Source organism: Rana temporaria, chromosome 11 (assembly GCF_905171775.1).
Source record: "Rana temporaria chromosome 11, aRanTem1.1, whole genome shotgun sequence".
NCBI lineage: Eukaryota > Metazoa > Chordata > Amphibia > Anura > Ranidae > Rana > Rana temporaria.
In genome coordinates this window covers 10,084,262-10,110,982 of record NC_053499.1, presented here as the reverse complement: position 1 = coordinate 10,110,982, position 26,721 = coordinate 10,084,262, and the positions used below count along the sequence as shown (strand labels likewise).

Sequence of the window (26,721 nt, the reverse complement as noted above, 5' to 3'; positions counted from 1 at the left end):
GTGAGCCCCTGTCTCTCTGCTTCTTTTTCTCAGACTTGGGCCTCTGGCTTGGGGCACCTCTGACCCCTGGGTAAGTCCCTGTCTCTTGGCTTCTTTCTCTCAGACTCAGACCTCTGGCTTGGGGCACCTCTGACCCCTGGGTGAGACTCTGTCTATTAGCTTCTTTCTCTCAGACTTGGGCCTCTGGCTTATGGCACCGCGGACTATCGGGTAAGATCCAGTCTCTCGGCTTCTTTCTCTCAGACTCGAGCCTCTGGCTTAGGGCACCTCTGATCCCTGGGTGAGACCCTGTCTACCTTACAATCAATAACCCCATTTGTGAGGGTGGGGCACTGACTTCTAATCCTGATACTACATAAAGAACAGAACATACCTGTGCCATCAGTGGTCCTGTTTTCTCCAAAACCTGGCCCAAACTGCCTTATCACACAGTGGCAATACCTCGCCCTGCCACAATCTATAATTGAAAGTTATGCCTAGAAGCCTGTTTTTTTACATTATTTAAAGAAATGTTTTTTTTTTTATAGAATTACCTAAAATTTTATGCCATTTCCATGAAAAATAAAAAGGATTAAAATCAAAATCATTAAAAAGTAAAAAGCGAGGCCGAATTTATTAAATATAAAAAAAATTATTTGGTGTCCAATTTATTTTCATTAGCCTTTTTTCATTGATCATTCTTTTTTTCTTTTTTTCTTGCAGGCAACACACTAACTAAAGGGTCTTTAGCAAAGACATATAATGATTTCAAGAATGGGTTGACCACGACTTATGTGACCTCTGTCATTGAGCAGCAGAATATTCAGAATGCTGACCAATTGAATCAGATAAGTGTCCATGTGGGAGATGGCACTGTTTCAAGGGGATACGTCAATGGACCTTTGGACCCCACAAAACATTACAGGTATGGATTGCTTCCACATCTATACAATGAGACTTACCTTGGGGGAGATTTACTAAAACTGGTGCAGCTGTGAATGGGATCCAATCTGCTTCTAACCTCAGCTTGGTCAAGCTTTGACAATTAAACCTGGAGGCTGATTGGTTTATATGCAGAGCTGCACCAGATTTTGCACCATGTAGTCTTAGGGCCGGATTCAGAGAGATCGGCGTATCTTTAGAGCGGCGTAGCGCATCTGATATGCGCTACGCCGACGTAACATAGAGAGGCTCGTACTGTATTCACAAAGCACTTGCTCCCTTTCTTGCGCCGGCGTAACGTAAAATGGCTGGCGTAACCCCACCGAATTCAAAGTAACAAGGCAGTGGGCGTGTAGTATTATAATGAAGCGTGACCCCATGTAAATGCATGGCCGAACGAAGGCATACTGAACCAGCATGGCTACCACAGCATCTTGCAGCGGCATGCTATTCCATCCGGTTTGCATTTAGTTGGACCATCATTTATTTTTCAACAGGACAATGACCCCAAACACACCTCCAGGCTGTGTAAGGGCTATTTGACCAAGAAGGAGAGTGATAGGGTGCTGCGCCAGGTGACTACCTCTTGAAGCTCATCAAGAGAATGCCAAGAGTGTGCCAAGCAGACTCAAAGCAAAGCAAAAGGTGGCTACTTTGAAGAACCTAGAATATGAAATATATTTTCAGTTGTTTCACACTTTTTTGTTATGTATAATTCCACATGTGTTAATTCATAGTTTTGATGTCTTCAGTGTGAATCTACAATTTTCATAGTCATGAAAATAAAGAAAACTCTTTGAATGAGAAGGTGTGTCCAAACTTTTGGTCTGTACTGTATATATATATATATATATATATATATATATATATATATATTAGCATTAACACTTCGTAGTTTGGTGTATAGCCTGGAGTGGCAACTCAGATGCTCTTAAATAAAAGTCCTTTATTGGTTACATGGATACACGGGTACAGGCTATACGCTGACACGTTTCAGGCTAAGAAGCCTTCATCATGCTTTGATGAAGGCTTCGTACCTGAAACGCGTCAGCGTATAGCCTGTGCCCGTGTACCCATGTAACCAATAAAGGACTTTTATTCAAGAGCATCCAAGTTGCCAGCCCTTTTTGATTCAAGTATTATATTTGTGGGGCTAGAGCACCGGATCACAGTTCGTGGACTTCTATATTGGCATTGGAGCTGGGGGTAACATTTTGTTTCTTCTATAGCGTGGAGTGGGCTAAATAATTTAATCATGTGACATTGTTAATCAAAGGGTTGGCTAGGGTTGGCCTTTTTATATGAACAAAACCATTAATCTTAATGTCGGCACTGATAAGGTGATCACTTGGCTTTCTTATAAAACAAATCCATGCTTTTTTGGTATTCCTCAAAGTTGTCTGTATGGTGAAACATAAGATTAATATCAAATGAAATTGCAGTGAAAAAGTTACATTTGTTGCAAAATCATTCCTCGCAAATAAAAATACGGACATCAATCTCTTGACTTTCAGGGTCTACATTGTAGGATTTACCGCTATAAACTTTGATCCAGCCACAAACACTATCAATGAAGATCAGTCAACAGCAACTGTTACCAGCTTCTCTGGCTCTGCTTCAACAACTTCTACTATTAGAACAGGTATATATGTATTGTAATGTACTGTATTTACACTTAACATTTTTCACATTTACCATTTGTGATATATATATTTTAAGAGTTCATCACCTATATCTATATATTGAATTATTTTTAAGGTCATGCAGAGATACCCGGCAGTGTGCAGATTGTTCGCTCATCCTCGAGGGATGCTATGGACATTGCTTTCCAACGTTTCGAGACTTCATCTGGACCCATAGTGGCTTATGCCATCATCATGACGACCGATTTACATGGTGGGAAGAGCAATCATAATAGAATTGTATAAATTAGTTGCTAAAAACTGAGCATGATGTAAAGTGGCTAGTCTTGTATTTTTTGAAGGACAAGGTTTCCTGAGTCTAACTTGCTTTAACTGTAGTTAAGATATGATTTTAGCCACCCACAGAGGGCATTAATTTCAATGAGTTGGTTGTCTTGTTGATTTTCATTTTGAAAATAATCAGTAAACCGCAACCATTGTGTGACACTACAGAGCAGAAAGCAGATCTAGAACAAGTAATGAGCTAACATAGCTTCCTTCGTGTATATTTTAAATCATAAGTGACTAGAAAACACATATTGGTAACACCAGAAGGTTTTTCCCCCCTTAAAGCGGATGTGCCATAAAAAAAATAAATAAAAGCCAGCAGCTACAAATACTGCAGCTGCTGACTTTTAATATTAGGACACTTACCTGTCCTGGAGTCCAGAGCTGTCCGCAGCAGAGGACGAACGATCGCTCGTCACTCTGCTGCTCCCCCCGCCATCCTCAGTGAGGGAACCAGGAAGTGAAGCGCTCCGGCTTCACTGCCCGGTTCCCTACGGCGTATGCGCGAGTCACGCTGCGCCTGCCGATTGGCTCCCACTGTGTACTGGGAGCCGAGTGTTCCCAGAACACAACGGGAGGCGGCGGGAGGTGACGTCATGCCTGTAGTCTGCCCGAGACTGTTGTGGCCGGAAGTGGGTGCAAATACCTGTCTTTAGACAGGTATCTGCACCCCCCTCCCCCTGAAAGGTGTCAAATGTGACACCGGAGGGGGTGAGGGTTCCGATCAGCGGGAGTTCCACTTTAGGGTGGAGCTCTGCTTTAATGACCAGGCACTTTACCTGACGCTTTACCTGACAATTGTATGGTGGTGCAACACTGCACCCAAACAAAATGTATGTCCGTTCTTTTGGTGGTATTTGATCACCACTGCAGTATTTCTTTTTTGCGCTATAAACAAAAAAAGACAGACGATTTTGAAAAAAAAACTTTTTTTGCTATAATAAATATCCCCCCAAAAAATTGTCTTCCTCAGTTAAGGCTGATATGCATTCTTCTACATATTTTTGGTAAAAATGTTTGCAATAACCGTATATTTTGTTGGTTTGTGCAAAAGTTATTACGTCTACAAAATAAGGGATAGATCTGTAAAAATGTTATTATTATATATTTTTTTACTAGTAATGGCGGAGAATCTGCGATTTTTTGCGGGACTGCAACATTGCGGCGGACAGATCAGACACTTTTGACACTTTTTCGGGACCAATTGACATTTATACAGCAATCAGAGCTAAAAAAAAACACTGATTACTGTATATATGTCACTGGCAGGGAAGGGGTTAACACTAGGGGGCGATCGAGGGGTCAAATGTGTTTCCTAGGGAGTGTTTCTAACTTTTCCCATTAGACAATATAAAATATATATATATATATATATATATATATATATATATATATATATATATATATATATATATATATATATATATATATATATATATATTTTTTAGAAGGAGAAACAAAAAGTAAAAAACTGAATCTTTCAAATATAGAAAATATCATCAGGTTGCTTGAAAGTATGTTCTTTGGTCATTTATCATTCTATCCCATTGGTCTCTCTCCTTTGTCTTTCAGGCCACAAACCAACTAAGGAATCTTTATCAAAGACTTATAACGATTTCAAGAATGGGTTGACCAGGAGTTATGTGACCTCTGTCATTGAGCAGCAGAATATCCAGAACACCAACCAATCGAATAAGATAAGTGTCCACGTGGGAGATGGCTCTGTTTCAAAGGGATACGTCAATGGACCTTTGGACCCCACATTAAACTACAGGTAATAGAGTCGCTTCCACATCCATCCAACAAGACACACCTTGGGGGTTATTTACGAAGGGCAAATCCACTTTGCACCACAAGTGCACTGCGAGTGCACTTGGAAGTGCAGTCACTGTAAATCTGAGGGGAAGATCTGAAATGAGTGGAAGCGCTGTTGATTTTATCATTTAATCATGTGCAAGCTAAAATGTTGTTTTAATTATCCTTGCATGTCCCCCTCGGATCTACAGCAACTGCACTTCCAAGTGCACTTTCAGTGCACTTGTAGTGCAAAGTGGATTTGCCTTTAGTAAATAACCCCCCTTGTGTTTAAATCGGAGGTTCACCCTAAAAACATGTATTTAACATTCCATTCATCATAATTCCAACATTTACACTACGCCGTTTTTTGTTTTTTTTGCTGTACATACCGTCTTATTGATATTTTCCACCCGGCTTCCAGGTTCTCACTCCCGCGGGAGTAGGCGTTCCTATGCAGATGCTAGATGATTGACGCCTTGTGAAAAACTTTCCCCCGGCGCATAAGGCGTGTCACCAATTTTCCAAAAGTAGTCCTATACGGCGCCTGCGCAGTCAGTTCTACTTGGCAGGAGCAGGCGCCGTATAGCGCCGTATAGAGCCGACTAGCAGTTCGGCTACTTTCGGAAAACTGGTGACGCGCCTTATGCGCCGGGGGGGGCGTTTTTCACAAGGCGTCAATCATCTAGCCTCTGCCTAGGAACGCCTACTCCCGCGGGAGTGAGAACCTGGAAGCCGGGTGGAAAATAACAATAAGACGGTATGTACAGCAAAAAAAAACAAAAAACGGCATAGTATAAATGTTGGAATTATGCTGAATGGAATGTTAAAAACATGTTTTTAGGGTGAACCTCGGTTTAAAAAATCAAGAGTCACATTGCCTGGACAACAGACTGAATCTCTGTTAAATTGGCTCGTGTGGAAGAGATCGAAAAGTTTCACATATAGAAGTTAAGAAATATACAAAATGTACTAGTGATAAGCTAAATTGTGAGTTTCCACTTTGGTGAAAATCTAGCAACAATTATGTAATTTATTAAAAAAAAAAATTGCAGCAAAAATGTGATGATGATTTTTCAAACAATTCCAACATGGTAATTATGTAACATTGGTTATCAAAGGCTTGCCAGTAGAGTAAGCATTGTGGATAGGTTTGCTGCCCTTGTTTATAAGAAAATCCATTAATCTCAATGTCGGCACTGGTAAGGTGATCACATGGCTTTCTTGAAAAACAAATTCATGCTCTTTTGGTTTTCCTCAAAGCCATCTGAATGGTGAATCATAAGGTTAATGGCGATTAAAGGGGTTGTAAACCTTCGCATTAAGGTGAAAAAACACTTGCAGTGTCCGGCCCCCCAGTCCCCCCCCCCCCGTTTTACTTACCTGAGCCCGGAATTTTCGTGGGCACATCCTTGCCGTCCTTCTCTCCTTTGAGTCCAGGCTTTGATTGAATAGATTGACAGCAGTACAGCCATTGGCTCCCGCTGCTGTTAATCAAATCCAATGACGCGGGCGCCGAAGGGGCGAGGCCGAGTCATACACTCAGTGTCTATAGACGCCGAGTGTATGACGCAGGAGCGCGCCCGCAAGGTAAGCCCCTCAGGAGAGAACTTCCCAGAGGGGGTTATCTAACATGGTAAGGAGCCGCGAGAGCCGCCGCGAGATCCCAGAACAGGTGGATCGGGGCCAATTTGTGCAAAACTAACTGCACAGTGGAGGTAAATATTACATGTTTGTTATTTTTATTTTTATTTTTAAACGGGAACCTTTAGTGTCACATTCCTTCGCAAATTAAATAGATGGCATCAATCTCTTGTTTTTCAGGGTCTACATAGTTGGATTTACTGCTATAAACTTTGATCCAGCCGCAAACACTATCAATGAAGATCAGTCAACAGCAACTGTTGCCAGCTTCTCTGGTTCTTCTTCAACAACTTCTATTTTTAGAACAGGTATATATGTATTGTAATTTACTGTATACATTTCTAACATTTTCCATTTGTACTATACATTTTAGAGTTGATCACCTATATCAGTGTTTTACAACTCCAGTCCTCAAGGCACACCAACAGGTCATGTTTTCAGGCTTTCCATTATTTTGAACAGGTGATTTGATCAGTTTCACTGCCTTAGTAATCACCACAGTCTTTTCATCTAAAGGAAATCCTGAAAACATGACCTGTTGGTGTGCCTTGAGGACTGGAGTTGAAAAACACTGACCTATATTTATATATCAAATTATTTTTTAGAACATGCAGAGATACCAGGCAGTGTGCAGATTGTTCGCTCACCCTCGAGAGATGCTATGAACATCACCTTCCAAAGTTTTGAGACTCCAAATGGACCCATAGTGGCTTATGCCATCATCATGACAACCGATTTGCATGGTAGGAACAGCAATCCTAATAGAATTATATTAATTAGTTGTAGAACTGTTGAACTGAGCATCACGTAAACTAACTGACTAGTCTTGCATTTAAAAAAACAAACAAAAAAAAACTGAATAAAAGTGAAAATAATGTTTTTTTCAAGACAAAAGAAAAAAGTGAGACTGAATCTATCAACTACAGAAAATATAATAACGTTGTTAAAGCGGAGGTTCACCCAAATAACATCTATATCAGACCAAATTCTTTATACTTCTAACATGTACAGCAGGCACTTTTTTTTTTGGCTGTACATACCTTATTATCACTAATTTCAATCCGGCATCCGGGTACTCACTCCCGCGGGAGTAGGCGTTTCTATGCTGAGCTGCAATGTAATCGGGGAGATTGCCCAGATGATTGATGTCCTTCAGAAAAAGTTCCCTCCGGCAGAGAAGGGCCCCCCCGTATTGCGTAGGCGGGTCACGAGAGTCACAGAGTTTCCGAAAGTAGCCGAACATGTAGAGTCGCATGTTAGCTCTACACGGCGCCTGCGCACCGACTAGGAGCCGTGTACAGCTGACAGCGCAGGCGCCGTATAGAGCTGACTCGCAGCTCTACAGGTTCGGCTACTTTTGGAAACTCCGTGACTCTCGTGACGCGCCTACGCAATACGGGGGGGGGCCTTATCCGCCGGGGGGAACTTTTTCTGAAGGACATCAATCATCTGGGCGAACTCCCAGATTACATTGCGGCTCAGCATTGAAACGCCTACTCCCGCGGGAGTGAGTACCCGGAAGCTGGATTGAAAATAGCGATAATAAGGTATGTACAGCCTAAAAATAAAAAAACAAAATGCCTACTGTACATGTTAGAAGTATAAAGAATTTGGTCTTATATAGATGTTATTTGGATGAACCTCCGCTTTAAGTATTTTCTTTGGTTGTTTATCATTCTATCCCAATGGTCTTTCTCTTGTGTCTTTCAGGCCACAAACCAACTAAGGAGTCTTTATCAAAGACTTATAAAGATTTCAAAAATGGGTTGACCAGGAGTTATGTGACCTCTGTCATTGAGCAGCAGAATATCAAGAATACAGACCAATCGAATAAGATAAGTGTCCACGTGGGAGATGGCACTGATTCAAGGGGATATGTCAATGGACCATTGGACCCCACATTAAACTACAGGTAATGGAGTCACTTCCACATCCATCCAACAAGACACACCTTGTGTTTGAAAATCAAGAGTCACATTGCCCGGACAACAGACTGAATCTCTGTTAAATTGGCTCGTGTGGAAGAATTAGAAAAGTTCCAAATATAGAATTTAAGAAATATCTCTATACAAAATGTACCAGTGATAAGCTAAATTGTGAGTTTCCACTTTGGTGAAAATCCAGCAACAATTATGTTATTTATTCAAAAGATTTAGCAGCAAAAATGCGCTGATGATAGAGTAATCATTATGGATAAGGTTGCTGCCCTTGTTTATAAACAAAGCCATTAATCTCAATGTCGGCATTGGTAAGGTGATCACATGACTTTCTTGAAAAACAAATTCATGCTTTTCTTTTCCTCAAAGCCGTCTGAATGGTGAATTATAAGGTTAATGTCGATTCAGTTTTAATGAAAATTTTACATTTGCTGCAAAATCATTCCTTCGCAAATAAATAGATGGCGTCAATCTCTTGTTTTCCAGGGTCTACATAGTTGGATTTACTGCCATAAACTATGATCCAGCCACAAACACTATCAATGAAGATCAGTCAACAGCAACTGTTGCCAGCTTCTCTGGTTCTTCTTCAACAACTTCTACTTTTAGAACAGGTATATATGTATTGTAATTTACTGTATACATTTTTAACATTTACTATTTGTACTCTACCTTTTAGAGTTGATCACCTATATTTATATATCAAATGATTTTTAAGAACATGCAGAGATACCAGGCAGTGTGAAGATTGTTCGCTCACCCTCGAGGGATGCTATGAACATCACCTTCCAAAGTTTGGAGACTCCAAATGGACCCATAGTGGCTTATGCCATCATCATGACAACCGATTTACATGGTAGGAACAGCAATCCTAATAGAATTATATGAATTGGTTGTAGAACTGTTGAACTGGGCATCATGTAAACCAGGGGTGCCCAACCTTTTGAAGAGTGAGAGCCACTTAAGCGTCTTGGTACCCGGTCGCGGGCTACAATATGAAGATCAGATGGATGACAGGTCTTTGTGCAATCTGCATATGCAGAGAGGACACAGCCCACTCTACCCTATGGCCCCTGCGATCCATCCACCCAGACGGATCCATCTCCCTTCTGTTTTCTTTTTTCAGCAGTTCACATCAAAAGGTGAATGGAGGGTCCTACTGGGTCAGACCAATTGCGTGAAAAGAGTTTAAGGCTGCTTTCACACTGATATATAGAAAGCATTGGCTTATGCGGCTCTGCTCCACAGCCGCTTGCTTTCTCTACTGCTGGATTAATTTACAACACTGATGCTCTGGGAGTGGGAGGTCGACAGCCTGCGATCTGGGCTTGTCAACCCGTCATCCTAGAGCTGGAGGTCGCGGGCCACCTTGGAGTGCTCCGCGGGCCACATGTGGCCCCCGGGCCACTGGTTGGGCACCCCTGATGTAAACTGACTAGTCTTGCATTAAAAAAAAACTGAATAAAAGTGAAAATAATGTGTTTTTTTTCAAGAAAAAATTTAAAAGTGTGACTGAATCTATCAACTATAGAAAATTTAGTCTTTCTCTTCTGTCTTTCAGGCCACAAACCACCTAAGGGGTCTTTATCGAAAACATATAATGATTTCAATAATGGGTTGACCAGGACTTATGTGACCTCAGTCGTTGAGCCGCAGAATATCCAGAACACTGACCAGTTGAAAAGTATAAGTGTCCTTGTGGGAGATGGCACTGTGTCAAGGGGATACGTCAATGCACCATTGGACCCCACATTAAACTACAGGTAATGGAGTTGCTTCCACATCCATCCAACAAGGCTCAAACATTGCTCTTTGGGATTAATAAAGTTTTCTGTATTCTGTAAAGTGATCACCTGACTTTCTTAGAAAACAAATCCAAAATATTTTAGTATTTGTCTACAGTCTATATGGTGAAACATGAGGTCAATGTCAATGAAATGTTAGTGAAAATGTTACGTTACTGCAAAATCATTTCTCGCAAATAAAAAGATTAACGTGCCCGCATTCTCCACCAAAAAAATAAAATATTAACGTCTAGATCTTAACTTTCAGGGTCTACATAGTAGGCTTTACCGCTATAAACTTTGATCCAGCCACAGACACTATCAACGAAGATCAGTCATCAGCAACTGTTACCAGCTTATCTGGTTCTTCTTCAACAACTTCTATTTTTAGAACAGGTATATATGTTTTATAATGTACTATAGTTATAGTAAACATTTTTTATATTTATTATTTGTGATCTACATTTTGAGGTTGGCCTCCTATATCGATATATTGAATTATATTTAAGGTCATGCAGAGATACCCGGCAATGTGCAGATTGTTCGCTCACCATCGAGGGATGCTATGGACATCACATTCCAAAGTTTTGAGACTCCATCAGGACCCATAGTGGCTTATGCCATCATCATGACAACCGACTTACATGGTAGGAACAGCAATCATAATAGAATTCTACAAATTAGTTGCAGATTTGTTAAAGGGAGCATGACTTAAACCGACTAGTCTTGCATTTTTCGAAAAATAAGGTTTTGTGAGTCTAACTTGCTTTTAACTGTAGTTGAGATGCGATTTTAGCCACCCACAGAGTGCATTGAGTTCAATGAGTTGGCTGTCACATAGACTTTGAGCCCGGGTTCACATTATAGCGATGCGGGAACCAGCGCGATTCCAGCGCCGGTTCCTGCATCTCTCCCGCAGGCAGTTCACACTGCCCTCTACGAACTGCTGCAGGTGTCAATACAATCTTCATGACACACCCAGATTGGTTCACAGATGGCAGTGCAAACTGGTGATCACAGAGGTGATCAAATACCACCAAAGGAAAGCTCTATTTGTGGGAAAAAAAGGACATCAATTTTGTTGGGTACAGCGTTGCAATTGTCATAAAGCGATGCAGTGCTGTATCACAAAAAATGGCCTAGTCATTATGGGGGTAAATTCTTCCGGGGCTGAAGTGGTTAAATAAAGACATAATAAAACTGAAAATAATGAATTTTCCAAGAAAAAAATGTATACGTGAGACTAAATCTATCAGATATAAGATAGAAAATATCGTCAGGTTATTGAAAGTATTTTATTTGGTCATTTGTCTTTTTATTCCATTGGTCAATCTCTTTTGTCTTTCAGACCGCCATTTCACTAAGGGGTCTTTGGCAAAAACTTATAATGATTTCAAGAATGGGTTGACTAGGACTTATGTGACCTCTGTCATTGAGCAGCAGAATATCCAGAACACCGACCAGTCGAATAAGATAAGTGTCCACGTGGGAGATGGCACTGTTTCAAGGGGATATGTCAATGAACCATTGGACCCCACAAAACACTACAGGTAATGAAGTTGATTCCATATCCATCCAACAAGAGACATACCTTGTGTTTAATAATCAAGAGTCACATTCGTACATTCGTAAATTCGTACATTCGAAAATTTGTAAATTCGTAAATTTGCACATTCGGAAATAAAAAAAATTGGAAATTTGGAAATTAGAGAATCCTAAAAAGCCGAAAATTCGAAAAACTGAAATAATAACTAACTATTGAATTATAGGTATTGTAATTTCCTTTCAAATTTGGCTGTTAGTGAATGTAACGAATACAAATTCATCCAAAGTTACGAATTACCTGAAATAACAAATGCCGCATCTAAACAAATGGAATGGAACAAATTAATAATAAAAATAAAACGTTTTTATTATTAATATTGTTATTCATTATTATTAATTCATTATGTTCCATTCGCTTAGATACGGCATTCGTTATTTCGGAAAATAATTTGTAACTTCGGATAAATTTGTATTTGTTACGTTCACTAACAGCCAAATTTGAAAGGAAATTCCAATACCTATAATAAGTTAGTAATAGTTAAGTTATTTTTAGTTAATTATTATTTCAGATTTCTGAATTTCTGAATTTCTGAATTTACGAATGTACGAATTTAAGCATTTACAAATGTACGAATTTACGAATGTGCGAATGTACGAATTTAAGCATTTACAAATGTACGAATTTACGAATGTGCGAATGTACGAATTTACGAATGTATGAATTTACGAATTTTCAAATATTCAAATTTACAAATATTTGGAAATATTTGTTAAACGGGTTTTCGTTTTTTTCCGATATTTTCGAATTAACGAATTTGTCTAAATTAGTTAAAAAAACGAATTTGGAACAAAACTAATTGCCCATGTCTAATATGATCCCAAAGTCAATTCTAAAACAGTAATCATGTGACATTGTTTATTAAAGGCTTGGCAATAGATTATGGCTTGGGTTGGCCTTGTTTCCCAACAAAGCCATTAATCTCAATGTCAGCACTGGTAAGGTGTTTACATGACTTTCTTATAAAACAAATCAGTGCTTTCTTGGTATTCAGTCTGTATGGTGAAACATGAGGTTAATGTCTATGACATTTCAGAGAAAATGTTACATTTGCTGCAAAATCATTACTCGCAAAGAAAAAGATAGACATTGATCTTTTGACTTTCAGGGTCTACATAGTTGGCTTTACCGCTATAAACTATGATACAGCCACAAACACTATCAATGAAGATCAATCAACAGCAACTGTTGCCAGCTTCTCTGGCTCTTCTTCAACTTCTTCTTTTAGAACAGGTATATATGTATTGATATTTTTCTGTTGTTATTGTTAACATTTTTTGCATTCACTATTTGTACTATACCGTTTAGAGTTGATCGCTTAAACTCTATATATTGAATTATTTTTAAGATCACGCAGAGATACCAGGCAGTGTGCAGATCATTCGCTCACCCTCGAGAGATGCTATGAACATCACCTTCCAAAGTTTTGAGACTCCAAATGGACCCATAGTGGCTTATGCCATCATCATGACAACCGGTTTGCATGGTAGGAACAGCAATCATAATAGAATTATACAATTTTGTTGTAAAACTGTTGAACGGAGCATCACATAAACTGACTGGTCCGGAATGTTTTGAAGGGCAAGGTTTTCCTGCGTCTAACTTGTTTGTATAATCTTTATTTTATATTTGCAAATTTGCAAAATAACATACATAGAGAAGAACAAGACAAAAACAATAAGTGCCTACGGGGCACAGAAAGAAACAAGGGGATGCATTGGGTTGCAAGAGTCTAACTTGTTTGAACGATATTTGAGATATAATTTTAGCCACCCATAGAGTGCATTGAATTCAATGAGTTGGTTGTCTCATAGACTTTCATTGTCAGAAGGATCGGTAAACCACAATTGTGTGACACTGCAGAGCAGAAAGCAGTTCCCGAATATGTAATGAACTAACATGGAATGCTTTGTGTACTTTTAAAATGATAAGTTCTGACAAAAAAAAAACATATTGGTAACATTTTTTTTTAAATCCTTTATTTTCTTCGGATGCCTCAAACATTAGGCATTCTCTTTAAAAAATAATAAAGTAAAAATAATGTGTTTTTTTTTTCTTCAAGAAAAAAAAGTGAGACTGAATCGACCAACTACAGAAAATATAATAAGGTTGTTGAATGGATATTCCTTAATCAATTATCTTTCTATTACATTGGTCATTGTCTCTTTTGTCTTTCAGACCACAAACCAACTAAGGAGTCTTTATCAAAGACTTATAATGATTTCAAGAATGGGTTGACAAGGACCTATGTGACCTCTCTCATTGAACAACAGAATATCCAGAACACCGACCAATCGAATAAGATAAGTGTCCACGTGGGAGATGGCACTGTTTCAAGAGGATACGTCAATGGACCATTGGACCCCACATTACACTATAGGTAATGGAGTTAATTCCACAGCCATCAAACAAGAGACATACCTTGCGTTTAAGAATCAAGAGTCACATTGCTTGGACAACGTACTAAGGCCCGGATTGACTAAGCACTTACGCCGGCGTATCTCGAGATACGCCGCGTAAGTGTAAATATGCGCCGTCTTATCTATGCGCCGGACTCTGAAACCAAGATACGCCTGAAAATAGGCTTCATCCGCCCGACGTAACTTTCCTACGCCAGCGTATCGTGGGCGCATATTTACGCTGGACGTATTTGGCGCACCAGTTGATTTTCTATTTACATATGCAAAAGAGGGAGATACGCTGATTCACGCACGTCCGTCTGTCCGACGCAGTGCGCGTAAAAGTCCTACGTCCGGCGCAAAGTTATGCCCCATAAAGCAGGTGTAAGTCAGCAGCATCCATGCAAATGGCTGCACCAGGGAACACAAGCCGACATATTTTACATAGTTTACGTAGGACATGAATATGACTAAGCGTAGGTTACGTTCACGAGATAGGCAGTGACCCGGCGTATCTTAGGGAGTAGTTCCGACGAGATTCTGAGCATGCACACTGGGTTGCGTCCACGGGACGGCGCATGCGCCGTTCGTTTTTAGTACTTGTATGGCACTCGGCCCATCATTTGCATGGGGTCACGCCTCATTAGCATGGCTCACGCCCACTTCCACATACGACGGCTTACGCCGAGGGAACCCAGCGCAGTTTGGGAGGCAAGTGCTTTGAGAATTCGGTGCTTGCCTCTCTGCGCTACGTCGGCATAGAGTATATTGGATACGCTATGCTGGCATAATTATGCGCCAATGTATGTGAATCCGGGCCTAAATCTTTATTAAATTGTCTGTCTTTGGAAGAATTTTAAAAAATTCAAATATGGGGTTAAAGGAAGATCTCTATACAATATTTACTAGTGATGAGCTAAAGCAGCAAAAGCATGATATGTTCCCCAAGTCAATTATAAAATAGTAATAATGTGACATTGTTTATTAAAGGCTTGGCAATAGATTATGGCTAGGGTTGACCTTGTTTCCCAACACAGCCATTAATCTCAATGTCAGCACTGGTAAGGTGTTTACATAACTTTCTTAGAACACAAATCAGTGCTTTCTTGGTATTTAGTCTGTATGGTGAAACATGAGGTTAATGTCTATGAAATTTCAGAGAAAATGTTACAATAGCTGCAAAATCATTCCTCACAAATAATAAGATGAATATTGATCTTTTCACTTTCAGGGTCTACATTGTTGGCTTTACCACTATCAACTTTGATCCAGCCACAGACACTATCAATGAAGATCAGTCAACAGCAACTGTTGCCAACTTCTCTGGCTCTTCTTCAACAACCTCTACTTTTAAAACAGGTATATATGTATTGTAATTTACTGTATTTATTGTTAACATTTTTCACATTTACTATTTGTACTGTACCTTTTTAGAGTTGATCGCTTATATCTATATATTGTATTATTTTTAAGATCACGCAGAGATACCAGGCAGTGTGCAGATTGTTCGCTCATCCTCGAGGGATGCTATGAACATCACCTTCCAAAGTTTTGAGACTCCAAATGGACCCATAGAGGCTTATGCCATCATCATGACAACCGATTTACATGGTAGGAACAGCAATTATAATATAATTATACAAATTAGTTGTAGAAATGTTGAACAGAGCATCACATAAACTGACTGGTCCTGCATTTTTTGAAGGACAAGGTTTTCCTGAGTGTAACTTGTTTGAACTATATTTGAGATATAATTCTAGCCACCCAACAGAGTGCATTGAATTCAATGAGTTGGTTGTCTCATAGACTTTCATTGTCAGAAGAATAAGTAAACTACAATTGTGTGACACTGCGGAGCAGAAAGCAGTTCTCGCATATGTAATGGATAACATGGAATCCTTCATGTACTTTTAAAATGATAAGTTCTAAAAAAAAATACAAAAAGGTAAAAAACTAACATTTTAAATCCTTTATTTTCTCGGGATGCCTCAAACATTAGGCATTCTCTTAAAAAAATAATAAAAGTAAAAATAATGTTTTTGTTTTTTTTTCAAGAAAAAAAAGTGAGACTGAATCGACCAACTATAGAAAATATAATAAGGTTGTTGAACGGATATTCTTTGATGGATTATCATTCTATCACATTGGTCATTCTCTTTTTTGTCTTTCAGACCACAAACCAGCCAAGGAGTCTTTATCAAAGACTTACAATGATTTCAAGAATGGGTTGACCAGGACCTATGTGACCTCTGTCATTGAACAACAGAATATCCAGAACTCCGACCAATCGAATAAAATAAGTGTCCATGTCGGAGATGGCACTGTTTCAAGGGGATATGTCAATGGACCATTGGACCCCGCATTAAACTACAGGTAATGAAGTTGTTTCCACATCCATCCAACAAAACACACTTTGGCCCGGATTCACATACATTGGCACATATTTATGCCGGCGTAGCGTATCTTTTTTAGGCTACGCCGGCGTAGCGCAGAGTGGCAAGCACAGTATTTTACAAAGCACTCGCCCCCACTCCCTGTCAAATCTACGCTGGGTTTCCTCGGCGTAAGCTAGCGTAGGTGGAAGTGGGCGTGAGCCATGCTAATGAGGCGTGACCCCATGCTAATGATGGGCCGAGTACTTAAAATGAACGGCGCATGCGCCGTCCCGTGGACGCAACCCAGTGCGCATGCTCAGAATCACGTCGAAACTAATCCCTAAGATACGACGGATTACTGCCTACGACGTGAACGTAACCTAAGCCCAGCCCTATTCATGTACTACTACATAAACGACGTAAAATACGACGGCTGTTCCCTGGTCCATACTTTTGCATGAGTTGCGCCTCATAGACGGGGAATAACTATACGCCTGACGTAAGCCTTACGCAAACCGCGTATATTATGTGCCGGGCGCAACTACGTTCGTGAATAGACGTATCTCCCTCATTTGCATATTTGCAATGAGACGGCCAGCGTAAATATGCGCCCACGATACGCCGGCGTAGGAAAGTTACGTCAGTCGGATGAAGTCTATTTTCAGGCGTATCTAGTTTTGAGGGCACTGAGATGAGAAAGAAAACACAGGAGTGGGCTGCACAGTGACTGGTGACTGGGACCAGGGAGTCCTGGGTCCCAAATGGTAGTACGTGACCCAGGGCTCTCAGGGAGAGCCCAGTCTCTGTTCTGGGAGTATGCTGTGTGTCGCATTCCCAACGCAAGCACAAGTACGCATATATTCAGTCTCATGATAAAGACCCACTTCAAAGAGGCCACATATATATGTACGATCAGCAAGAAGGGATCAAGAAAGATCTATACAATATTTACTAGTGATAAGCTAAATCGAGGACTTCCACAATTGTGAAATTTTTGCAACAATTATTTTATTTGAAAAAAAAATTGCTGCAAAAGCGTGATATGATTCTTAAGTAAAATAAAACATGATAATCATTAGGCATGTGCATTCGTTTCCATCCGAATGCATTTTCGTCCGAAGTTTTGTGGATTTTCGTTTTAACAAAATCGGAAATCCGAAACATCCGACATAAAAAATGCTTTATTTTCATTTCGCTGCGACAACAGTTCGATATAGATAGAAGATTCGACATGACGGTGACAATAGAGATCTGTGTCTATCGAATCTGCAGTTGAATGTGCCTCACCTAACTCTATTAGTCCGAGATTATTCGACATAGAGAGAAAAGATTTGACATAGAGAGAAAAGATTCGACATAGAGAGAAAAGATTCGACATGAGGATTCGACAAAGCAGTCACCACGAGCAGACATTTATGGTCAAATGCTCCGCTTATAGGCTATAAAACAGGGGTGTCCAAACTTTTTGGAAAGAGGGCCAGATTCGATGACGTGAAATGTGCGTGAGGGCCGACCATTTTGCCTGACATTCTTTGAACCATTAAAATTCTGTGTCAGTATGTTCTTCCAAGCAATAATACACTGCCCAAAAATAATTCTCCTACCTTTGTGGCTGTGTGTGGTGAATATATATATATATATCTCCTGTTTGGCCCCCAACAAATCCCAGAGCTTCGCTCAGGGTAAGGATGAGCTCATGTTGTAAAATATATATACAGTATATTTTTTTCTCTTTATCCCCTGAGAAATATATATGTATATATATATATATATATATATATATATATATATATATATATATATATATATATATATATATATATATATATATATATATATATTAAAACCAAGCTCATCTTTACCCCATGTGGAGCTTGTGGGCCACAAAAGTGATAAAAGCAAATTGCAAGTGGGGGCCATATAAATCCAGGCCACGGGCCGCAAATGGCCCGCGGGCCGGACTTTGGACATGCCTGCAATAAAAGAATTCTAATGTTGGTTGACTAGTAATAATAATAATTAATAAATATAATTATTACTAGTGATACAACATTAGAATTCTACTATAGCTTGTGGGTGGAGCATTCGACCGGAAATGTATGATCGCGGAGGCATACAGTTTAGCTGCTTCGTCAAATCTTTTTAGAACATTCAACAGACCCCATAAGCCCTCAATTGACAGATTCAACCTTAATTCGGATTTTTGGACGAAAGCATTTTTTAACAAAACAAAATTAATTAAAAACAAATTTCGGGAGTAACTAAATAAATGTATTTTTCGGACGAAAACTAGATTCCGGAACAAAAAATTTCAATGTGCACATGTGTAGTAATCATGTGACATTGTTTATCAAAGGGTTAGCAGTAGAGTAAGCATTATGGTAAGGGTTGGCCTTGCTTTTCAGCAAAGCCCTTAAATTCAATGTCAGCACTGAGAAGGTGATCACATGACTTTCAAACAACAAATCCATGTTTATTGGCATTCCGAAAAGAGTCTGTATGGTGAAACATGGGATAAATGTCAATGAAATTTCAGTGAAAATGTCACATTTACTGTAAATCTATTCTTCACAAATAAAAAAATGGACGTCAATCTATTGTCTTTCAGGGTCTACATAGCAGGCTTTACCGCTATAAACTTTGATCCAGACACAAACACTATTAATGAAAATCAGTCAACAGCAACTGTTGCCAGCTTCTCTGGTTCTGCCTCAACATCTTCTACTTTTAGAACAGGTAGATAGATACGTATTGTAATTTACTTTAATTTTATGTTAACATTTTTTACATTTACTATTTTTAGAGTTGATTACCTATCTATATATTTAATTATTTTTAAGACCATGCAGAGATACCAGGCAGTGTGCAGATTGTTCGCTCATCCTCGAGGGATGCTATGAACATCACCTTCCAAAGTTTTGAGACTCCATCTGGACCCATAGAGGCTTATGCCATCATCATGACAACCGATTTACATGGTAGGAACAGCAATCCAAAAATAATTATTAAAAAATTGTTTTAGAACTGCTAAACTGAGAATCATTAAACTGACTGGCCTTGCTGTCATGGATATGCAATAGTCTGGCAGCTTACCTGTTTCCATCTGCTCATTAGAAGCCTGACTCTGTTCTGGTTCCCTTCTTATTACTTCCTCTTCCTGTATGGCCCCACCCAGGCCATCCCAGGAAGTCGAGATTAACTGTTGCACTACAGGTCTGCAGTGCTGTTCAACAGTGTTGTTTGCTTAAGTTCCTGTCTGCAGTGTGCTACGATTATCTTCCTGTGTACCGTTTTTGGCTCGTCCCTGACTTCTCCTGTTTGCCTGTGCCCTTGACCTTTTGCCTGTCCCTCGGTAACCCTAGTCTGCCTGTTGCCCTGACCTCGGCTTACCCATCACTACCGTTTGTCCCGCTTGCTGCTTCCCCTCTCTCTCTGCGGAGCGTGACCTAGGGGATCCCAGGGGTCGCGACCTGGATCCAGCTGTGGCGAAGGCCATCCTCACCACTAGAGGCTCTGGTGAACACAAAGCTGGGTCTGAGACTCCACGCCCTTGGCGATCTTGGGTTCACGCTTTCCCTCTGATAGCAGCAGTCGGCTATATGGTTCACTACCCTGTGGTGCATCCCTGACCCCAACGGGGTGCACTTGTCACCTGGCCACAGGTGACCTGACACTTGCATTCTCTGAAGGATAAGGTTGCCTGAATCTAATTTGCTTTAACTATAGTTGAGATGTGATATTATCCATACAGAGTTGTTTATTACATTATGTGACAATGCAGAGCAGAAAGCAAATCCAGAATATGTAAAGAGCTAACATGGCTTTCTTCATGGCCACCTATAATTAAAAATGATGCCTAGAAACACACCCTGATAACATTATTTACAATTTTTTTTTACAGGGATACATAAAACCTTAAGCATTCACATAAAAAAAATTGAAAATAATTATTTTTTCAAGAAAAAAAAAGTTAGGCCAAAGCTATTAACTGTAGAAAATATCATTTTGGTATTGAAAGTATTTTGTTATTGGTCATGCTATTCCATTGGTCATTTATTTAACTTTTTTGTTATCTTGCAGTTGACAAACCAACTAAGGAGTCTTTATCGAAGACATATAATGATTTCAGAAATGGGTTGACCAGGACTTATGTGACCTCTGTCATCGAGAAGCAGAATATCCAGAACACTGACCAATTGAAAAAGATAAGTGTCCATGTTGGAGATGGCTCTGTTTCAAGGGGATATGTCAATGGACCATTGGACCCCACATTACACTACAGGTAATGGAGCTGCTTCTATATCCATCCAATCGGACACACTGTGTGTTTAAAAATCACAAATCGCATTGACTTAATCTCTGTTAAACTGACTAGCACTAGAAGGATTTAAAAAGTTCAAAATATAGATTTTAAGTATATAGACTTATTGATAAGCAAAATTGTTAGTTTTCACTTTGGTAAAATTTCAGCAACCATTGGGTTGTTTTAGCAAAATTTAAAAACAAAAGCTTGTGATTGAAAAGCAAATTATAACATGGTGAATGTGTGCATTTGTTTATCAAAGGGGTGGCAGTAGGTTGCGCATTATGGCTAGGGTTGGCTTTGTTTATTAACCACTTAAAGGGGTTGTAAAGGTAAATGTAAAACATTGGAAGGTAAAACATCCGACGGTACCTCCCCCCCCGAACCCCTGTTTTACTTACCTGACCCCTCGAAAGTCCTGCGCGTGTCCACGTGATCCTCTTCGGTTCCCAGCCTGGCAGTTGATTGGCTAGGCTGGACGGATTGATAGCAGCGCAGCCATTGACAGCGGATGACACAGTTTTGCCGGGGGGGCGCCGAGTGATACAGTCGGTGGCTATGGCCGCCGCTGTATCACGGTAGAGCGCCTGCAAAAGCTTTCCCCAAGCTCGCTCGCATGAAGGTGGAAAGCTTTTGCGAGGAGGAGCCGAGACAGCCACCGAGGGACTCCAGAAGACAGCATTCGGGGACACTCTGTGCAAAACGAGCTGCACAGTGGAGGTAAGTATAACATGTTTGTTATTTAAAAAAAAAAAACTTTGCCTTTGGGAACCTTTAAGGACCGCCGTACGACTATATTTACGTCCTTAGTTTAAAGAGGGATATCTTGATAACGGCAGCAGCTGCTGCCACAACCGAGATATCCATCTCTTCAGGTGGCGGTCCTGTAAACGATAATGGTGGTCTCTGTGGCGGATTCGCCATGAGGTTACCGTTATTGGTGTTGGGAAAGGGCCCCCCCTCTCGCCACTCTCCCGCGCCGTCAGCAACGGTCTGAAAAACAGGCTTGGTCCTTAAAGCGGAGTTCCAACCACAATTAGCATTTTTTAAATGTGTGTCCTTTCATCCTGCGTTTTTATAATATAAATCTGGTCACTTACTATTTTACAATCCGCCGCCGATCTGCATAGATATTCAAAAAAGATAGTTTATAAAACTATATCTACACCGTTGTCATTTTGCTTGTGGGCATTGTGAAGCCTACAGGCACTTACTTCCTGGAAGTCTTGGATGGGGAGTGATAATTGGACAGCGCACTGCATCCTGGGAAATGATGACACACATTTCCCAGGAGCATTAGAGGGAGATGATGTCAGAATCCTAGGTGGTTTCAAAGGCAGATTTCGTGGGACCGCATAGCAACAGGCATTTCCAGTTGAGTAAAAAAAAAAAAAAAAAATTTTTATTTTTTAGTCGTAAGCTACAGTTTAACCGCTTGGGATCCGCGCTATAGTCAAATGACGGCTACAGAGCGGATCCCAATATCCAAGTGGACGTCAATTGACGTCCGCCCCTTTGCGCGTTCCCCGCGTGCGCTCCAGAGCGCGCAGCGGGGAAACTCTGTGTTGGCCGTGTCCCTTGGACACAGCCAATTACAGATCGCCACGAACGGCCAATCAGAGTGGCCGTTTGTGATGCGATCTGTGCGGCCAATGAGAGATGATCTCATATGTAAACATATGAGATCATCTCTCATTGCCGTTTTACACAGAGACAGCGGTGCTGTCTCTGGAGAGGAGACCGATCTGTGTCCCTTGTACATAGGGATATAGATCGGTCACCCCCCCAGTCACCCCCCCTCCACCTACAGTTAGAACACAATGCAGGGAATACATTTAACCCCTTCCTCACCCCCTAGTGTTAACCCCTTCAATGCCAGTCACATTTATACTGTAATTAGTGCATATTTATAGCACTGATCGCAGTATAAATGTGAATGGCGCCAAAAATGTGTCAAAAGTGTCCGATGTGTCCGCCATAACGTCGCAGTCCCAATAAAAATAGCAGATCGCCGCCATTTCTAGTAAAAAAAAATAATAATAAAAATTAATAATTATGTCCCCTATTTTGTAGACGCTATAACTTTTGCGCAAACCAGACGCTTATTGCGATTTTTTTTTTTTTTACCAAAAATATGTAGAAGAATACGTATCGGCCTAAACTGAGGAAAAAAATATATATATATTTTTTTTAAATTGGGATATTTATTATAGCAACAAGTAAAAAATATTGTATTTTTTTCAAAATTGACGCTCTTTTTTGTTTATAGCGCAAAAAATAAAAACCGCACAGGCGATCAAATACCACCAAAAGAAAGCTCTATTTGTGGGGGAAAAAGGACGTCAATTTTGTTTGGGAGCCACGTCGCACGACCGCGCAATTGTTAGTTAAAGCGACGCAGTGCCGGAAGCTGAAATTTCACCTGGGCAGGAGGGGGGTATATGTGCCCAGTAAGCAAGTGGTTAAAGCAAAATAGTTTTTTTGATGGAACCTCCACTTTAAGTGGTTAACAAAGCCATTCATCTCAATGTCAGCATTGGGATGGTGATTCCATGGCTTTCCCAGAAACAAATCCATGTTTTTTGGTATTCCTCTAAGCAGTCTACAAGATGATACATGAGGTTAATGTCAATGAAATTTTCTGTGAAACTGCAACATTTGGGAATCAGTGGCGGAGAAGGATTTGGGTGTTCTGGCTCCAGTTTACAAAAAGGATATTAGGGAACTGGAGAAAGTGCAGAGAAGGGCAACCAAACTGATATGAGGCATGGAGGAGCTCAGCTATGAGGAAAGTATAGAGGAAATGCATTTATTCTCTCTTGAGAAGAGGAGATTAAGGGTGTGGGGGGGGGGGGATATGATCAACATGTACAAATACATAAGTGGTCCATACAGTGAACTTGGTCTAGTGTTATTTACTTTAAGGTCACAGATAGTCGGATGATCCGACCATCTGTACGCTCCATCAGACAATTTTTGTTGGAATTTCCGACAACAAATGTTGGATGGTCATGCTCTCAAATTGTCCGACAACAAATGTGTTCCGTCTAATTATCCGATCGTGTGTTCGCAAATCCGTCGGACTAAAAACCAAAGTGCAAACACGCATGCTCGGAACCAATGCTAAACATCAGACAACAATAGCAGAAGTTGCCCAAAGGGTGGCGGTAAAGAGCTGAAAAACCATGTAGTTTGGTGTATGTTGGCAAAAAATGTTCTGCCGTCTGTATGCAGAACAAATTCACGGCCAACGCCCTTCGGACAAAAATCCACAGATTTGTCCGATGGAAGTCCGATCATGTGTAGGAGGCTTAAGCAGTCTGCATGGTGAAACCTGAGGTTATTGATTTCATTGCAATTTGTACATTTGCTGCAAAATCACATATCCCAAATAATAGGCTGAATGCTGATCTCTTGACTTTCAGGGTCTACATAGCAGGCTTTACCGCTATAAACTATGATACAGCAACAGACACTATCAATGAAGATCAGTCAACAGGATCTGTTACCAGCTTCTATGGTTCAGCTTCAACAACTACTGCTATTACTGCTAAAAAAGGTATATACATAGTGTCATATATTTATGGTTTATATTTTTTAAATTTTCTATTTGTGCTCTGCATCCTTTAGTTCATCATTTATACCTAAACCTTTCCCAAAAGCAATTTTTTGAAATCCCTAAAATGTACATTAATTCCTTCTGCCTCCTGGCCCTTCTGGTGATGGTATCTGGTTCTACTCCTACTGTTTGGTCATCAGGGCTGCCATCAGGGGGGTACAGGCAGTACACCTGTAAGGGGTCCGGAGGTCCCCAGGGGTCCGGAGGTTCACAGGGCCCCAGATATAAGAAACCATACATTTATTTTCAGGGCCGATCCGCCCTATAGGCTCACTATGCAAGCCGCTTAGGGCCCTGCAAAGCTGCGGAGGACCCCCCAAATTACTAGAGGCCCCGCCTGGTGAGAAGTGACCCCTCACACCACCTCTCAACTCGCTGGCTGCATGGGAGAAGAGGCAAGAAGTCAACACCCCCCCCCCCCGATTCTTGTCATTTCCGACAGCAGAACACCCCCTCCCTCCGCTTCTAAAATGTAATCTTTAATGCGACATGTCACTGTCGGCAGCGCCCCCTTCTCAACTTTAATGTGACATGCAATTTTGCTTAGGGCCCCAGGGAGGTCAGGATCGGCACTGTTTAAATTACACAAAGCTTGAATTTTCATTAATTGTAATTTTACCTTATACTTATATAATTTGTTGTGTCTCCCCTGGAACATGCCGTGGACACCCACCCAAATATTAGGATATAAAGTAAAAAGAACCATCTATGTCTGTATTAGTCATTTACACGTTTGATCACACTTGTGTTTCAGGTCCTGCAGAGATACCAGGCGGTGTGCAAGTTGTTCGCTCATACTCGGGGGATGCTATGAACATCACCTTCCAAAGTGTGGACACTTCATATGGACCCACGGTGGCTTATGCCATCCTCATGACAACTGATTTTAGTGGTAGGAACTGAAAACTTAACACAATTATACTAACTGGCGGATTAAGTGTGAAGCTGAGCAAATATAATACATGAATTTTAAATGTTTGACTTCTTTATATATCATTGCACTAACAGACCATTAAAAAAGTTGTTCCCGATAACACAACAAGCTCAAAATCTGGTGCCATTGAGAGCCTTATGCTCTCAATGAGAGCCTTACGCAGAACCTGTTCCAAAGTATAACAAATGTTATTCTACCCCCAAAGAAGCTGCTTGACGATTGGGTTCCTTAGTCCCTGGTAATAACCACCCTTGTGGGTATCTAGAACAGTGGGTTCACCATCAGGCTACCTCCAGTGGCCTTCAATGGTAACTACAGCAGCTCTGAGCAAGGTTGCAGCAATCCTGGGCAAAGTTACAGACATTTCAGGTGCAAATGTCCTCTCTTGCAGCTTGCTGGGTCCCTCCGCTGCAGTGCTTAGCCTTCTGTGCATGTCCATTGATCCCTCTGGTAACAGTGGTCACTAGTAGAATAGGAAGACACATATGTGAGAGACCACAGGGCTTCACAACCCAAAAATGTACAAAAAATGAAGGAATTTCCCCCAAGGGGTTTTTAGGCAGCAAAATGTTTATAAAAAGATAATTGAGTAAAAATCTTTTATTGGGTCCAAAAATAAATTCAGATGTAAAATATATTTAAAATACAAGCTCTGGTTAGCGACACAAACAACAACATAAAACATCACTCATGGCAAATAATACATCAAGGAGGCCATGGTTTGCCAATTACATTACAACACTGCTATCCACATGAATACCCCAATGCATTTCGACCCTTTCATTTCTGGTCTTCTTCAGGGGGATTTTTATTCTAGGTAAATATATTAAAAAAATCAAATTTAGACATTTTACAGTATACAAAACATTGTTAGAAATTTGATTTTGTGCAAAAGATATGTCTCCATATACGTGGTAGTATATTTACCATTTAGTAGATGGAAGAGTGAGAATGTATCGCACAACCCAGATTGCTAAAAACAGTTGCGTGATCCCATCGTCTCTGCACGTCCCCTCTGCGCCCTCCGGGTGAATCCTTGCAAGGAGCCACGCTCTTGGACCTAGAGAGGAAGACGTGGGGGCAAAGCACCTGCAATTTGGTATTCAAAAATCTCAAAAAGTAATCGGCAGATATTCTGTGAGTGTTCAATACTGCTTTGCCAGTCCAGAATGGTCGGTACTCAATCAAATATTGAAATTATATAAATTAGAGTTACTTATTTATTTTAATTTTGTAGTTTGTTAATTTATTAGGTTGGTTTATAAACTAGTTTCTATTGACATTAATCAAATAAAATGAAAAATGTGTGTATTAAGTGTTATTACCTAATTGATCAAATTATAAAGTGAGTGTGCAATAAAGTAATGTGTGTGATGATGAAAAGATTAAGGGTATAGGAATATGATTTGACGTCATACAAAACACTGGAGCACTAGTG

General features: G+C 40.3%; 1 protein-coding gene across 2 annotated transcripts in view; it reads left to right on the top strand.

Annotated features, from left to right (window-relative positions):
- The window catches only part of LOC120917024 (receptor-type tyrosine-protein phosphatase eta-like), a 104,449-nt gene that overhangs the window by 32,477 nt on the left and 45,251 nt on the right, over positions 1-26,721 (top strand). The window contains exons 5-12 of one of the 2 annotated variants that reach the window (XM_040328011.1): positions 15,284-15,411; positions 15,526-15,663; positions 16,224-16,425; positions 19,036-19,163; positions 19,268-19,405; positions 20,508-20,709; positions 24,156-24,289; positions 25,104-25,241. In XM_040328011.1, coding sequence (XP_040183945.1) covers positions 15,284-15,411; positions 15,526-15,663; positions 16,224-16,425; positions 19,036-19,163; positions 19,268-19,405; positions 20,508-20,709; positions 24,156-24,289; positions 25,104-25,241 — 1,208 coding nt within the window. The remainder of the gene's footprint in view (positions 1-15,283; positions 15,412-15,525; positions 15,664-16,223; positions 16,426-19,035; positions 19,164-19,267; positions 19,406-20,507; positions 20,710-24,155; positions 24,290-25,103; positions 25,242-26,721) is intronic. The other variant, XM_040328012.1, reaches the window with a different exon arrangement.